This window comes from Falco peregrinus, chromosome 5 (assembly GCF_023634155.1).
Source record: "Falco peregrinus isolate bFalPer1 chromosome 5, bFalPer1.pri, whole genome shotgun sequence".
In the NCBI taxonomy this organism is placed as follows: Eukaryota; Metazoa; Chordata; class Aves; order Falconiformes; family Falconidae; genus Falco; species Falco peregrinus.
In genome coordinates this window covers 114,062,513-114,077,665 of record NC_073725.1, presented here as the reverse complement: position 1 = coordinate 114,077,665, position 15,153 = coordinate 114,062,513, and the positions used below count along the sequence as shown (strand labels likewise).

At 62.8% G+C, this 15,153-nt stretch overlaps 4 protein-coding genes across 19 annotated transcripts in view; 3 read left to right on the top strand and 1 right to left on the bottom strand.

Annotated features, from left to right (window-relative positions):
• The window catches only part of IP6K1 (inositol hexakisphosphate kinase 1), a 39,245-nt gene extending 36,059 nt beyond the window's left edge, over window positions 1-3,186 (top strand). For all 16 annotated transcript variants that reach the window (XM_055804219.1, XM_055804221.1, XM_055804222.1 and 13 more), the window contains one exon: window positions 552-3,186. In XM_055804219.1, the coding sequence (XP_055660194.1) occupies window positions 552-1,061 (510 nt within the window). In that variant the 3' untranslated portion in view covers window positions 1,062-3,186. The remainder of the gene's footprint in view (window positions 1-551) is intronic.
• A 383-nt stretch (window positions 3,187-3,569) lies between these two features.
• Window positions 3,570-5,786, top strand: GMPPB (GDP-mannose pyrophosphorylase B). The gene is made up of 8 exons (XM_055804225.1): window positions 3,570-3,756; window positions 3,822-3,902; window positions 3,965-4,013; window positions 4,373-4,674; window positions 4,751-4,829; window positions 4,934-5,061; window positions 5,247-5,429; window positions 5,597-5,786. Exons 1-8 carry the CDS (start codon window positions 3,628-3,630, stop codon window positions 5,726-5,728), a joined length of 1,083 nt encoding a protein of 360 aa, XP_055660200.1. The 5' UTR covers window positions 3,570-3,627; the 3' UTR covers window positions 5,729-5,786.
• Window positions 5,787-5,902: 116 nt separating this feature from the next.
• Window positions 5,903-15,153, bottom strand: part of RNF123 (ring finger protein 123) — a 51,834-nt gene continuing 42,583 nt past the window's right edge. Inside the window, exons 35-38 of the mRNA XM_055805443.1 lie at window positions 7,201-7,343; window positions 6,722-6,816; window positions 6,520-6,605; window positions 5,903-6,421 (exon numbers count right to left, since the gene is read on the bottom strand). Coding sequence (XP_055661418.1) covers window positions 6,322-6,421; window positions 6,520-6,605; window positions 6,722-6,816; window positions 7,201-7,343 — 424 coding nt within the window. The 3' untranslated portion in view covers window positions 5,903-6,321. The remainder of the gene's footprint in view (window positions 6,422-6,519; window positions 6,606-6,721; window positions 6,817-7,200; window positions 7,344-15,153) is intronic.
• On the top strand, window positions 8,289-11,933 carry AMIGO3 (adhesion molecule with Ig like domain 3). Its single transcript, XM_055805442.1, has one exon. The coding sequence runs from the start codon at window positions 9,508-9,510 to the stop codon at window positions 11,032-11,034; it is 1,527 nt and encodes a 508-aa protein (XP_055661417.1). The 5' UTR covers window positions 8,289-9,507; the 3' UTR covers window positions 11,035-11,933.

Below are 15,153 nucleotides of genomic sequence, written 5' to 3'. Positions count from 1 at the left end.
ATTTGCTTCTGCACTGTACTGAGTTAAAAGGCTGCTCTTGTGGCTGGGCCCTGCCCACAGGGATTTGCTGCTGATGCTGTTGTGCAATAGCCTCTCCTTTCCCCACCCGCAGAAGGATTTTGTAATCCAGATCTCTGCCCACAGACTCTGAAGCAATGAGGGCCTCTCATCAATCACATGCTGCGCAATAACAGCAACACATATCAGCAGCTCCCGCTGATGGAAGATTGTCTGAGTTGCTGTAAGACTTTGCTTTTAAAGCCTCAGGTTCTGTTGTGCCATGCCTCTTGGGGACACTTGGACTGATTAGCCACCTTTTGGGTGTCCTGGGAGAGAACCAGTGCTTGGATGCCCTGGCTGTGCCTGTGGGCTGTACCCATGAGCTGCTTTGGGATTCGGGGAACCTGCAGAGCAGTTTCCTGCTCCCTCCTGAGCATGGTGGGGACAGAATGAGTTCCCTCTGCCGTGGCAGTGCAGGACAGCTCAGGGCTCTCTGTGTGTGGCCTTAACCTGTTGCTCCTACTTGACGTGTGTTTCCTTTGGTGTCCTAGGTCTATCAGCTGGATACAGGGCATTACTTATGCAGGAATAAATACTATGGACGCGGTCTTTCCATTGAGGGCTTCCGCAATGCCCTCTACCAGTATCTCCACAATGGCATTGAGCTGCGCAAGGACCTCTTTGAGCCTGTCCTCGCCAAACTGCAAAGCCTGAAGGCGGTTTTGGAGAGACAGGCCTCCTACCGCTTCTACTCCAGCTCCCTTCTCATCATTTACGATGGGAAGGACAGCAGGGCAGGGATGTTTGTGGAGCGCCGGCCAGAGATGCGCCTGAAGCGGGTTGACAGCTCTCTCCCAGAGAGCCTTCAGGATGGTGGCAGCATGGAGCCCAGCTCCTCAGCCCAGCCTAAGGTGGACGTGCGTATGATTGACTTTGCACATAGCACGTTCAAAGGCTTTCGCGATGACCCCACTGTGCATGACGGACCTGACATGGGTTATGTGTTCGGGCTGGAAAGCCTTATCAACATCATGGAACAGATGCGTGAGGAAAACCAGTAGCCCTGGGCTATGGCCTCTTATTGTTGTCCTGGTGGCAGGAGCAAGACAAGACCACCTACTACCACAGGAAAAAAGCAGACAACTTCGGTTTTAAACAATTGTATTGCTCCATTGTTTTTAAATGTACTTGGATAGAAGAGCTGAGGGGAGGCAGGATGGAAGAGCTCCTCATGCCAACGAGATGGTTCTGACCACGCTAGCTCTGCTTTCTGGAGGAGGCTCTGTAGATGCCTGCTAGGTGTTGGGTGTCCCAGTTCTTTGCTCGTGGCATGTGCATTCTGGAGGGAGGACCTGGACACAGGGAAGAGAAAGCTCTTCAAGGGGCTGGAGCTGTGGTGGGAGGAGCCTCCTGCCTCAGGAGCCCCGGGGAGAGCCTTCCCTTGGAAATTCTCCTGAGCCATTTGGAAAGGGCCCTTGACTAACAGTTGGCAGTGTCTGTGGGGCTGATGGTGAGCAGCACGGGTGCTGATCCCTGCGTTTGTCGCTGGCTCTGCCCTGGGGTTTGCTGATGGGGCTTTGCTTTTGATGCTGCCTTTTTCTGCTGTTTGGGCACTGTGACTCGCCAACCCAAATACGGAAATAAAATGACCAAATGCACCCCCTGGCAGAGCTGCGGCCGGGAGGGAATGCCGCACCCCTGGAGTTGTGCTCGAGCCTGGGGCCTGCTTGCTCCCCGAGGGGCTGGAACGGGCAGGCCTGCGTACAGGCGGGCGGGGGGCTCTGTGAGAGTATCTCTGCCCTGGACCACTGACCAAGCAAGAACTCAGCTCGTGGGCTAGCAATAGTATCTGTAGCAGTTAATGTGACCCCAGCTGTGCAGCGGGGCGTTTCGGGCCATTTCAACCCTTCCTGTCGTGTAACATTGGTCCCACAGGTTGTATGCGAGTATGTCCCTCCGGCACAAGGCTGCCCTCCTCCCCCCGGCGGGGCCTCTGCCCTGCTGCCCCTGCTTTTCTGGCAGGTCCATGCATGGGGATGGTGGAAGAGGAGGCCGAAGATTAGGGCTGACCTCTCTGAGGGTCTCCAGGGGGGCAGGTAAGGGGGGACCTGGCTGAGTGGTGAGTGCCCTCACCTGAGTGCTTAGCTGTGCTTCCACAGATAAATGACCAGTTTGTGGATGAAAACAGCCAGCGGGGATGTGCTCCGCTGGCTGGGTTCCATCTCTGAGCTGGCGCTTTACCCATGGCTTCCCTTGATGAGGGCATTAATGTTTGATACTGTGGCCTGGTGGTACTCTGCATCACCCCCTGTGTTTCTGTGCTGGGACCCCCGATTGCTCCTTTCCTCATGTCACTGACTTGTTCCATGGCACTACCGTTACCCTGGCTGCCTGAGAAACTGCCTGGGTACCTGCCAGGCCAGGGTGGGGGTTATTGTTTGTTTGTTTGAAACTTCAGGAAAGCTTGTTTGGCGAATACTCGCATGTAGCATGTGTGCCAATTCGGTTTGTGCACAGTCTGCTTGGAAGGCGTTGGTGCTGGGCTGGGGGCCAGCTGTGGCTGCAGCAGCGGGTGCAGGTCTGTGGCACTGGGTGGGGAAGGGGGCAGGGAACGTGCCGGCTTTGTCCTGAGCTACACCTCTTCCAGGCTCCCAGCTACTCAAACACTTGCTGAAGCCACCGCTCCTCTCTGGCGCTTTATGGACCAGGACCTTTATTCATGCCACCCTGCCCTGGGTTACTTTTTCATTGCTTCTGCGAGTCGCTGCCCTGCCAGGCAGGGTTTGGGATTTTCAGGGAACAGGTTTGCAGGAGGGAGCGAGGCTGGCCCAGCCGCTGTGTTACCCTGCCTGGCCCTGGCCCAGCGCAGCCCACCCTCTGCATGCCCTGGGCCCCAGCGGGCTGCGCTCGGGCAGGTGCAGGACCCTTCCTCGGGCAGCTCAGCACCCCCCGCCGCGCTGACTCCGTCCATGCCCCTTCCTCGCTCGGCCAGGTGCAGGCAGGGCTGAGGGGCGAGGGAGGGGGCGAGGGGCCCGTGCCCCCTGCCAGCCGCCTCTCCCCTTGGGACCGTCGTCGTGGGACTCCACAGCTTGTACATAGCCTTGACCCCCGTTTGTTTTTACATGAATAATCACCCTGTTTGTGCTTCACAGAGAACCAAAAACCATTAAAGGATCTGTTTTTGTCGGTGGTGTGCCGTGCCTGCCTCTGCGCGCTGTGTGCGGCCGGGGCCGGGGGGCTCGGGCTGGACCCGTGTGCGGGTGGCTTAAACTCACCCGCCCCCCGGGGGGTGCAGCTCTGCCCCTTCCCTCGCCTCACCGTGGGCCGCCCTCCTTGCTCGCCCCGAGGGAGAGCGCCGCCCTGGGCTGGGTGCGGTGGGCTGCAGCAGCCACCCGCCCTGGCAGCTTCCCGGAGGCCAGCGGGACCCTCTGCCCCGGCGCGCTGCGGCTGCTCTGCCCTTGCTGGTCTGCATCCAGCCTCGGGCTGCCGGTGCTGCGACGGGGACGCGGGCGGGCGATAGGACCCGGGGCGAGCGGCGGGGCGGGCGGGCGATAGGACCCGGGCGGCGGTGACGCGGAAGGCGCGCGCGGCGCTGACGTGTCGGTGCGGGCGCGGCGCGGCGGGGGGATGCGGGCGCTGATCCTGGTGGGCGGCTTCGGGACGCGGCTGCGGCCGCTGACCCTGAGCCGGCCGAAGCCGCTGGTGGAGTTCTGCAACAAGGCGCTGCTGCTGCACCAGCTGGAGGCCCTCCGGCAGGTGGGGGCGCGGGGGGCGCGGGGGCGCGGGGCCGCCCCGCCGCCGGCTGACCCGCGCTCCCGCAGGCGGGGGTCAGCCATGTGGTGCTGGCGGTGAGCTACATGTCGGAGGCGCTGGAGGCCGCCATGCGGGAGCAGGAGCAGCGGGTAAGGCTCTCCCCCCCGCCCCCCCGCCCCCGCCTGGCCCCGCACTCACGCTGTGCCCGCAGCTCGGCATCCGCATCTCCCTGTCCCACGAGAAGGAGCCGCTGGGCACAGGTAGGGGGCGGGGCCGGGCGCAGGCAGGACGGAGCGGGGAGACCGGGATGGGTACGGGCAGGGCTGGGGACACCAGGGGGACCCCACGGGCCGCAGGGTGGGTGTGGGCGGGTAGGGCTGGGAGGAGCGGGGGCAGCGGGAGGGGCATGCCGGCATGGGCACGGGCAGGGTAGCGGGGACCAGGGACATCAGGACAGGCACGGTTTGGACCAGGGACAGTGGGGCTGGTGATGGTCCAAGGGGCCTGGCGACCTGTGGGCCAGTGGGGAGCAGGGACGCTGGGACAGACGCGGGTGGGGCCGGGAGGCCCCGGCGGGCAGGGGGCTCACCCCGTCCCTGCATCACTCACGGCTGGGCAGCGGGGCCGCTGGCGCTGGCACGGGACCTGCTGGCCGAGGGCGGGGAGCCCTTCTTTGTCCTCAACAGCGACGTGATCTGCGAGTTCCCCTTCGCGGCGCTGGCCCGTTTCCACCGGCAGCACGGCGGCGAGGGCTCACTGGTGGTGACCCGTGTGGAGGAGCCGGCCAAGTACGGTGTGGTGGTGAGCGAGGCCGACACTGGACGCATCTGCCGCTTTGTGGAGAAGCCACGTGTCTTTGTGTCCAACAAGATCAATGCCGGGCTCTACATCTTCAGCCCTGGCATCCTGCAACGCATCCAGGTATGGCCCAGGGCAGCAGGCTGGGCCGGGCTGGGGGGCTGTGCCCCCTGCTCAGCCCTGTGCCCTTTCCTTGCAGCTGCGCCCCACCTCCATCGAGAAGGAGATCTTCCCAGCCATGGCGCAGGAGGGGCAGCTCTATGCCATGGAGCTGCAGGGTAAGGCCTTGCACACGGTGCAGGCAGCATGGGGGAGGGGGGGGTGTCTTGCTTGCACTGCCACCCCCACACTGGGGGCTGTCACCACACCTTTGTCCCCACAGGCTTCTGGATGGACATCGGGCAGCCAAAGGACTTCCTTACGGGCATGTGCATGTACCTGCAGGCGCTGCGGGCTCAGCACCCCGAGAAGTTGCACTCGGGGCCTGGTGTCGTAGGGAATGTGCTGGTGGTAAGTGCCAGCTCCCAGCACGCTGACCCCAGGCATGTGTCACGGGCTCTCTGTGTCATCCCACTGCTGTCCTCGGTGCCGTCCTCAAGCTGTGCCCTCCTGTCCCCACACTGGCCGAGTAGCACGGGCTGTGCCAAGAGCTCTGGCTGCCCTCCCAGCCCTGGTGCAGCCCCTCTTCCTTCCAGGACCCCAGCGCCAAGATCGGGGCAAACTGCGTCATTGGCCCCAACGTGACAATTGGGGCCGGCGTGGTGGTGGAGGATGGAGTGCGCATCAAACGCTGCACCGTGCTGAAGGGGGCCCGCATCCGCTCCCACTCCTGGCTGGAGTCCTGCATCGTGGGCTGGAGCTGCTCCGTGGGGCAGTGGGTGAGGACGTGGGTGCCCTTGTGAGGGATCAGGGATCAGCTTCTGCCCTCCTGCCTCCTCAGGCTGCAGCTGAAGGGACGGAGGGATGCACCGGTGCCTGCAGGCAGGAGCAGGAGTGGCACCGAGCCCTGAGCCAGGGCAGGCATGACGGGGCTTCTCTGGGGCAGGTGCGCATGGAGAATGTGACAGTGCTGGGCGAGGATGTCATTGTCAACGATGAGCTCTACCTCAATGGGGCCAATGTGCTGCCACACAAGTCCATCGCCGAGTCTGTGCCAGAGCCGCGCATCATCATGTAGCGGCCCCCAGTGGGGCCTGTGCTCCTGGCTCTGCTTGGATTAAATATTTATATTTCCATTTACTGTTGAGTGTCATCTGAGCATGGCCCGAGCACTGGGTTGCTCACCAGGGCTGGCCTGGCTTCCCCGCCCCACCCCCCCACCCCCCCACCCCCAGTGTCTCAGGGCACCACGTAAGGAAGAATAATTTAATGCTGCATTTCATGAAGTCAGCCCTCTGCCAGGGGCAAGGTAACAGCCCGAACGCCCAGCCTGGCCCCCCTGCCCTGGCCCCAGGGCTGCTGTGCGTTCCCAGTGCTGCCGCGGAGCCGAGGCCTCGGGCTCCCCTCCCTGAGAACGGCCCGTGGGGCAGAGAGGCTGCCACGGCTCAGGCGCTGAGCAAGGGGGATGCTGGTCCCAGAGCCTGGCGCCGGGCCTCCCCGCTGCCGGCCTCCCTCCCCGCAGCCCCCTGCCCCACGCTGTGGCTCCGTGCTGGGTCCTGGCCCTGTGGGCGAAGGGCCCGTGGCCCTGGGCAGGGCAAACATTTGGGGAGATGCCAGCGTGCTCCAGGGGGGCCCGCTCAGCTGGGGGAGCCCGTGGTACAGGGCTGGGCTCTATGAGCTGGCTGGCTTGGTGAAGTCGTCCACCCCCGTGATGGTGGCCTTGCAGAAGAAGCAGTCCTTGTTGTTCATCAGGTGCTGGTTGATGCAGGCTCTGGGACAGAGGAAAGAGCGTGAGCTACCCCTGCATGGCGTGGGGGGGCGAGGGGCTGGCGGTTGCCCTAGCGAGGGTCACGCGTGTGAACTACTCACTTGCATGACTTGTGGGAGCAGGGTCTGAAGATGGCTGAGATGGGGTGTGCGTAGCAGATGGGGCACAGGTCTTCCTCACTGGTGGGCTGGGGGTGGGGAGCACCAGGAGGTTAGCAGTGACTGCAAAAACCCTGTGTCCCAGGGCAGCTGTGCCGGGTGTTGGGGCTGCTGCTGAGCATGGGGGCTGGGCTGGGGGACTCACCAGCGTGGTGGCAGCCGCCTGCTTGGACTCCTCACTCAGGTGGCTCAGCATCTTGTCCACCTTCGCCAGTTCCTCGGCACTGATGTACTCTGTGTCTGTAGGGGCAAACCAAGTGTGTGTGGAGTCAACGTGGCCCTCGGGCTGCCCCGTGGCTGCTGGGCAATGCCGGGGGCTGCAGCTGCCCTTGGGGACTAGCCAGGACAAGGAGCCTGGTGCTGGGGATCCCCATGCTGGGGGCAGCAAGCTGGCCATTGGGCACTGCAAAGGGACAAAACTGCTGCCAAAAGTGGGCACTGGACCCAGCCCCAGCCCAGGTGCTCTTGCTGGGGGATAGTGGGGGAGCCATGAACCCGTCTCCAGGGCTAAAGGGGCTGGGACTTGTTGCAGGGGACACAAGACACCAGCAGCCCCGTCTCCCCATCCCAGCCACGGCTGGGTGGTGAGCACAGCCCAGCTCCCAGTGCAGTGATGACACTTACAAGTGTGCAGGGAAAAATGGCGCTTGTCTGTGGCTGGGGCAGCAGCTGCCAGGGCTGAGGGCTCGGTGTGGCCCAGCAGGTACTGGATGGATCGCAGCTGGAAGCAGGGGTCCGCCAGCAGCACTGCCGTCGCACGCTCAGCCCTGCAAAGGGACAGAGTCAGGCTTCTGCCCTGCTGCCACCCAGCTGCATCCCCAGCCAGTGCCCCCTCTCCCCACCCCCAGCAGCATCAAGCTGGGGAAATGTGCTCAAGTGCAGCTGAAGGGCAGAAGCTCCCCTCCTCCTCCTCCCCCCCCGCCCCCTCCCAAGATCGATAAGGTGCATTAGCACTTGCTGAGGCTGCAGCCCTCACGCACCAGTGCCCGGCTGAGCCTGGGGAGCTGCAGGGCGGCTGAAGCAGCCAGCACTACCCTGGCTTCACAGCACTGCAAGGGCAAAAGGAGAGACGCTGTGCAGCAGCCTCATGCCAGGGGCTGCACCCCCCTTGCACCAAGGGGATGGCTCAAGGCACCCCCAGGGCAAGCAGGTGCCCTCACAAGGCAGGAGGGGGTGGCTGTGGCTATCCCTGGCTTCAAGCATCAGCGGTGGAGACAGCCAGGACAGATGAAGGGCACCTTAACGAGCATCTCCACCGGGTACCAGTGCTGTGGCTTGTTCATGGCCCTTGGCAAGGAGCAGAGCTGGCTCCGTGGCCGGCCCTGGGGCAAGCACAGCCCCTCCGGCGTGGGGCAAGGGAGAAGCCGCCAGATGGGCTTTTTGCTGCCCTAATGGAAACCAGTTCCCCAGCCCGGCTCTCTGCTTCCCACCCACCCGGGCCCTGGGTACTGACACTCCTGGCACCCTTCACCCTGCAGCCGTCCCACCCCGGCCAGCGGCCCGTGGCGCCCCCTGTGCCCTGGGGACCCCACCGACTACCCCATAGCTGGGGGTGCTGGGGGGCCCTGCCAGCCTACGCGGGGGTGCCGAGGGTGGGAGCAGTGGGAAGGCCCGTGAGCAGGTGCAGAGCAGTGGGGACGGATGGCAGAGCAGTGGCAGGGGACGGCAGAGCCGTGGGGACGGATGGCAGAGCCGTGGGGACGGCAGAGCCGTGGGGACGGATGGCAGAGCAGTGGGGACGGATGGCAGAGCAGTGGGGACGGATGGCAGAGCAGTGGCAGGGGACGGCAGAGCAGTGGCAGGGGACGGCAGAGCAGTGGGGACGGACGGCAGAGCCGTGGGGACGGATGGCAGAGCAGTGGCAGGGGACGGCAGAGCCGTGGGGACGGACGGCAGAGCCGTGGGGACGGACGGCAGAGCCGTGGGGACGGATGGCAGAGCAGTGGCAGCGGACGGCTGCCACCCCCCTCCCGGCGCGGGCGCAGGGTCGGGCACGAGGGGCACTGAGGCAATGCTGGGCTGGGGCTGCTCCAGCGCCCTCCAGGGCCGAGCAGCCGCGGGGCAGCCGGCGGGGCCCCCCGAGGGGCTACAGCCGCGGGGGCTGCCACCGCCGGGGGCACCGCCAGGGCCGAGGGCCGGCGAGGCGGCTCCGAGCGCCCGGGGCCGAGCGGGCAGGCGGGGCCCGTGCCGGCTGCGCATGGCCCCGCCCCCCGGCAGGGCAGGGCAGGGCAGGGCGGGCCACGGCCACGGCCCCCGCGCCGGGACCAATGGGAACCCGCCCGCCCCGCGCCGGGACCAATAGGAACCCGCCCGCCCCGCGCCGGGACCAATGGGAACCCGCTCGCCCCGCGCCGGGACCAATGGGAACCCGCCCGCCCCGCGCCGCCAGCGCGTACAAAGCGGCAGCCGCGGGAGCGCGCTCCGCGGGGTGCCGGCTGCGCGGGCGGCGGGGTGCCGGGCTCCGCGGGGCGCCGGGCGGTGCCGCCGGGCGGGGATCTGGGGGGCCGGGGCGTGGGGCCGCGCCACGGCAGCGCTGAGCCGCGAGAAACTTCCCGCGGCAGCGACGCGCAGCTCCAGGCGGCAGCGAGGCGATCGCCCAGCCCCGACGCACCGGAGCATCCCGGCCCGTGATGCCGGACCCCGGCTCCCCCCGCGCCGCGGCAGCCGGGGGCCGGGCAGCACAGGTACGCGGCAGCCTCGCCTGAGACGCGGCAGGGCCGGCGGGGCGATGCCGCCCTTTAACGCTTTTCAAGCCCCACAGCTGGAGCTGGGCCCCTCTGCGGGGCGCGCAGGGGTGTCGGCGGGTGCCTGCTAGAGCCGCCGGCCGAGCCAGCGGACGGGGAGACCGGGGAGGACCGCGGCGCGTTGTCTTTTCCGTCCCCTTGAGCCTGCCGGTGCTGCGGGGCTGCACGGAGGCTCCTGCCCGGCACGATGTCCCCGCCGGTGCCTGCAGACCCGCTCTGGCTGCGGGTGGCGAAGCTGCTGCTGCTGCTCCAGCTGTGCAGCCACGGCTGTGCGCCCCGCACCTCCCCGCCGCCCCACAGCTGCCCCCAGGCCTGCATCTGCACCTCCGACCTGCTGAGCTGCAGCCGGCAGATGCTGCAGCATGTGCCCCGGGTGCTGCCACCCACCGCCACCACGCTGGACCTCAGCCACAACGCCCTCACCCAGCTCCACGACCGCTGGCTGGCTGCCCTCCCGCACCTCGAGGCCCTCTACATCAGCCACAACCAGATTAAGGACCTTTCTCCACAGGCTTTCCACAATGCCTCCTACCTGCGGCACCTTGACATGTCCTCCAACCACCTGCGTGCCATCGAGACACACTACTTCGACACGCTGGTGAGCTTGGAGGAGCTGCTGCTCTACAATAACCACATTAAGAGAGTGGATGAAAATGCCTTCACCAAGCTGAGCGGCCTGCGGAAAGTCTACCTGAGCTGGAACAACCTGACCACCTTCCCCTTCCACTCGGTGCATGGGCTGGGCAACTACAGCCTCCGCACGCTGGACCTCTCCTCCAACAGCCTGAGCAGCATCCCTGTGGAGGAGCTGGCGGCTCTGCCCGAAAATGTCAGGAATGGCTTGTACCTGCACAACAACCCCATCAGGTGCAGCTGCCCGCTCTACCTGATGCTCCAGCGCTGGAAGCAGCGAGGTTTCAGCTCTGTGAAGGATTTCTTTGAGGAACACACCTGCAAGGTGTCTGACAATGTGCCCCGGTCCCTGATCAAGTTCCTCAAATACAGCCACATGTTTGAGAACTGCTCAGCGGGCCCTGAAGATGTGCACCCCTTGCCCTTCCCCGTGATGGTGGGCCAGACCGTCCTGCTCACCTGCAATACCAGCCTGCCAGCCACAGCCACCACCTACATGTGGATCTCCCCTCACCACGAGCCCATCAAACACCCGGGGAACAGGAACCGCTCCTTGGAGGTCTACCGCAATGGCAGCCTGAAGATCGCAGTGGCCAAGCCCTGGCACTCAGGGGTCTACGTAGGCTTGGCCATCAACAGCCCCCGCAATTTCAGCAGGCTGTGTGAAGTCAACGTCACAGTTCACTACCCCAAGCCAGATGGGGAGACCTTCAGCACCGGCCTCACAACGCTGCTGGGGTGCATTGTGAGCCTGCTGCTTGTGCTCATATACTTGTACCTCACGCCCTGCCGCTGCCTGAGCTGCTGCAAGAAGCCAGCTCCTCTCAGCCCGCCACAGGAGTGCAGCGCCCAGTCCTCCATCCTCAGCACCACTCCCCCTGCCACGGATGGGCCAAACCGAAAGGTCAACTCCAACAAGCATGTGGTCTTCCTCGAGCCCATCAGGGAGACGCAGAATGGCAAGATCCGCCTAGCCCTCGGTGAGGACTTCCCTGACCCCAAGCACCCCAAGGTCCTGCAGCTCAAGTCAGACTCAGATTCAGTCAGCTCCGTCTTTTCAGACACCCCGATTGTGTCATAGCGGGGCAGAGCTGGAAGCAGAGCCGGGGCATCCCAAGAGCTGTTTGTTCTCCATCATTGCTAGAAGCAGGATTATTGGGCAACCCAAATTCCCAGCTTGACTGCAACCCGTAAGGGCAATCAGCATGACCCACAACTGCTTCAGTCATGAGCTCCTGGTGGGTTTTGGGCCAGGGGCAGATCTGTGTCCAGCAAGAGCTCCTTGCGTAAGCCCCTGGGAATGGCCTCATTAGCACAAGGGTAATGCTGATGAACCCAGCACGTCTGAGAAACCCTCACTTGATTTAAGCAGCCAGACTCCCTAATGGTGACACTGGAGCCAGTGGTGTGCCATGTCCTTGGGCACGTGAGACTCAACCTGGCGCCACTGCCACAGACCCCTGAGGCCAAGGAATAGCCATGACAAGAAGGGCACTGTCCTCACTCATGCCAGGGCCCCTAGGGATGGTGATGCCACCATCCTCTCCCAGCCCGTGCCAGTCTCTGACAGCATGCCATGGCTGGGAGCAGGACCCCATCACAAGGTGGGGTACGCATCCCCACCAAACGTGGCCACGCAGGAGGGATGGATCTCGGCGCCTGACCAGCCATGCAGCCAAGCAAACGTTACAAGCTTTTGCTTCCTGAGAAGCTGTAAATAGTCAAGGCAGGATTAGGTGATGCGATACAGCACCCTGGTCTGCATTGCTCAGAGCTCCCCTTGCCACCAAGGACGACAAGGTCTCAGATGCACCACTTTCCCTTGCTGTTTCTCCTTGAGGCGGACAAACGCGCTGCTAAAGCACAGCTATTTAGGCAGTAATCTAATAAGCCTATCGATAAATGTGAGTAATCCTCTCCTCTCTGGGGTCATAATTCTCTAGTTACATTGGAATAAAAATGCCTATTTTTTTAAGCTCACGCTGGACTGAGTGTCTCTTTGCCCTTGCAGGGCAGCAGCGTGCAGCCACCCTGCCCCACAGACGCAGCAGTGGGGTCTGAGGGAGCCCTGAACTCCCGCTGGCCTGGCACAGGGAGCCAGGCAATTCACACAGGTTTGCAGCCTCTGTTCCCATCAAGCGGCATTAGGGCAGTCTTGGCAAGGGGGTTAAATGTGCCAAGACGGAGCTGGTGACCTGGGGCTGGCCCGAGAGGAACATCCACTGGCTTGTCCCTGAGCGGGCAGGCCTCCAAAGGGACGCCTGGGAGCTGGGGAGGGAGCAGCACCAACTGACACAAGGGCAGATCCAGACCCCAAAGGGATGAGCAGGCTTTAGATGCACAGGAGAGGCACTGTGGGGACACCGCTTGGGACCTGACTGGCCCTGTCTTTGGCTGAGTCCCAGTGCCCCCTGTGGACAGAGCCCCTACCTCACTGGACACCTGCGCTGCTTTCCCCAGCACCCAGCCTGGTATCGCCCTGTCACAGGGAGCAGCTCTGTCCACCCAGAATGCCTGCCTGAACCCACAGAGGAATAAGGGTGTCCCCCAATCTGCCATCACCATCATCCCACCCACAGCCGGAGCAGGACGTGTGTCTGTCACCTGCAGCACAGAGGATGCTGGGGCCACCCTGCTGGCAGAGGCACAACCCAGACACCACAAATGGGGACCAGGACCCTTTGCAGAGCTTCCCCACAGCCCCCCACGGCTGTGCAACCCACCCCAAGAGCTGTGGCAGCCCTATGACTGGTGGGAGGGGAAGGTCCCTGCAGCATCCAGACAGCGCTAGCACCCATCCTTCGACTTCTTCAGCCAGGAACTCCCCAGGAAAAAGCCAACCGTGCCCAAAGCACTTGTCAGAAGAAGCCCCCACACTCATCCAAGGTGGGGAAAGCATTTGGGAGAGCAGCTATCCTGAGACTACTGCAGCTTCCCAGTGCCCCTCCTGACAGTGACCTTGCACACAGCTTCATGCGATACGTGCCCTGCTGCCACGCGCCCTGCGGCTGCTGCTCAGCGGCTGGCAAAGGCGATGGGATGCGGAGCGACAGGCCCTGCCGGCCTGTGCCCTCACTCCCCACGCGCCTGCTGCTGCCGGCCCTGTCACCTCATGTTAGTGCAGCACCTCCTGATGAGCCCAGGACACCGAGCTGGCCACACTCGGGTGCTGTTGGGGGTTGCTTTGGTGTTGGATGGAAAGGTGAGTGGCACCTTGTCCCTTGAGGATGGAGCTGAGGCAATGCCATCCCCTGGTTTTGCACCTGGGCAGGGATCCCATGGGAAGGATGGTTTGAATGGCTGGGAAAGATGAGAGTCCCGGCCAAGTGTGCCCAGGTCCAAACCTGCTAAGGGCAGAGCCCTGAGCACGGCCCATGCCTTCCAAGACTGTGCCAAGCCTGTGTGAGAGCACACTGCATCTAAGCACTGCATCTTCCTCAAAAAAAGTGCTGCTGTGGGCCTCAGCACCCAGAGTGGGTGTTACCTACCCAGTGCTCTTCTGCCACCAGCCTTGTAGGTCTCCTTGCAAACCTTTGCCCTCCCCGGTGCCAACATAAGCCTCCCAGGCATTAGTGGTCCTGCAAACATGCATCCTCAGCTGAGGCTAATGACTGAAGCTTGGGGAAAACTCAGGGCAGCTGGAGTGTAAGAAAAGCTCCTGAGGGCCTCTCTGGGGACACATCAGCCTGGAGAAGCCCAGGAGAGTTCTTCTAGGCTGGCTGCAATTCTTCTGTCCCTGCAGGAAGGCTGAGTCGTACCATGCCAGGGACAGCACATCTGAGGTTTGTATCAGTGCTGCCTCCAAGGGCTCCCCACTGCCTTTACCCAAGAAAATCTTGCTGCTGTGTTTCACACCTTTCTGAAGCTTGGAAAGGATGCCCCACCACACTGCTGCTCCAGTGAGCGAGGCAAGGCATTTTGAACTGTTGAAGCAGTTCATTAAGCAGCCTAAAAGGCAAATCATCCCAGCAAGGAAAAACATAGCCAGGAGCACAGCCTTCCTGACAGGCAGGAGTTGGGAAATGTAATGGATGGTCCCCAAGGGATACATCGTCCTCTCTCAGCAGCCATCTGCACCATTATAGCCCCGGCTTGCTGCCAAACTGGCCTCCTGCTCCTTGACTCCACAGGGTAAAGTCATGGGTCAGCACAAAGCATGGCATCCCTGTCACACAGGGACCCGCGCCTGTGCACGCGGGATAAGCGCTAGCTTCAGGGACCAGGCTCCAGCGCTGACTCCTGTCTCCCCTGGCACTTCACATTTCAGCCAGGACAAGGTGGGTGTGCTGAATGCCATCCCTTCCTGTCCTCCTCCTGCCAGGGCTGGACTCACGATGTACACGGTTGGACCTGGATCCTTTCCTTACAATGTTCAGTTTTCCAAGGAGCTCAAAGCAGCAAAGCCTGGTGCTGGCCAGCACGATGCCTGCTCCTGCCTCCCAGCGTGTACCCGGCAGCCCCAAGGGGCTGGGAGATCCCAGCCTTGGCAGTCCCACTGCTCAGCATGCAGCATTTGGAGCTGGCAGCTTGTAAAAACTGTAATATCAGTAAGGCCAGACTCCTTTTTTAAACCCTGAAACCTAGGTCTGAGCTAGTCATTCCTCCGTGCTCTGGCTCACACTCACCAATACGTTACACACTGCAAGACTTGAGTACCACTCATCTTCTGAGCTTTTAAAGCAAGGCAGCAAGAACTCCTTTAGACTGAGCGGTTCATGAAATGCCCACTCCTGCACCTCCTTCCACCACAGCCTGCTCATCAATACATGTTAAGTGATCAGTAATTACAGTGTCCTACAGGACTGCAGAGAACTACCATGTCCAGTGGGGACCAGCCAAGTCCCCAGGGTCCCAGCAGTGCATGAGCACGCAGGTGGGTGGCCAGGCTGAATTTAGGAACTCACAGACTGGGATCTTCTGTGATTTTTCCAGTGGAGGTGACCCCAAAACCACCTAGCAGTTGAACAACAGTCTGCTTAGCCTGCCCCCTCCACCTGGCTTCATGCCTCCTCACCTTCCTGTTACTTCTGCCCAAGGAATCCCCCTGTCTCCTCCCTCCTGCCAGTCTGTGCCTCTGCACCCATCTGTAATGTGCAAAGGAGGAGAGTGCAGACATCCAGCCAGAATTACCGCAACATCGCATCAGCACAGTGCTGTTCCTCCTGGCAGGTCCCACTGGCTTGTGCTCTGGCAGCCATCC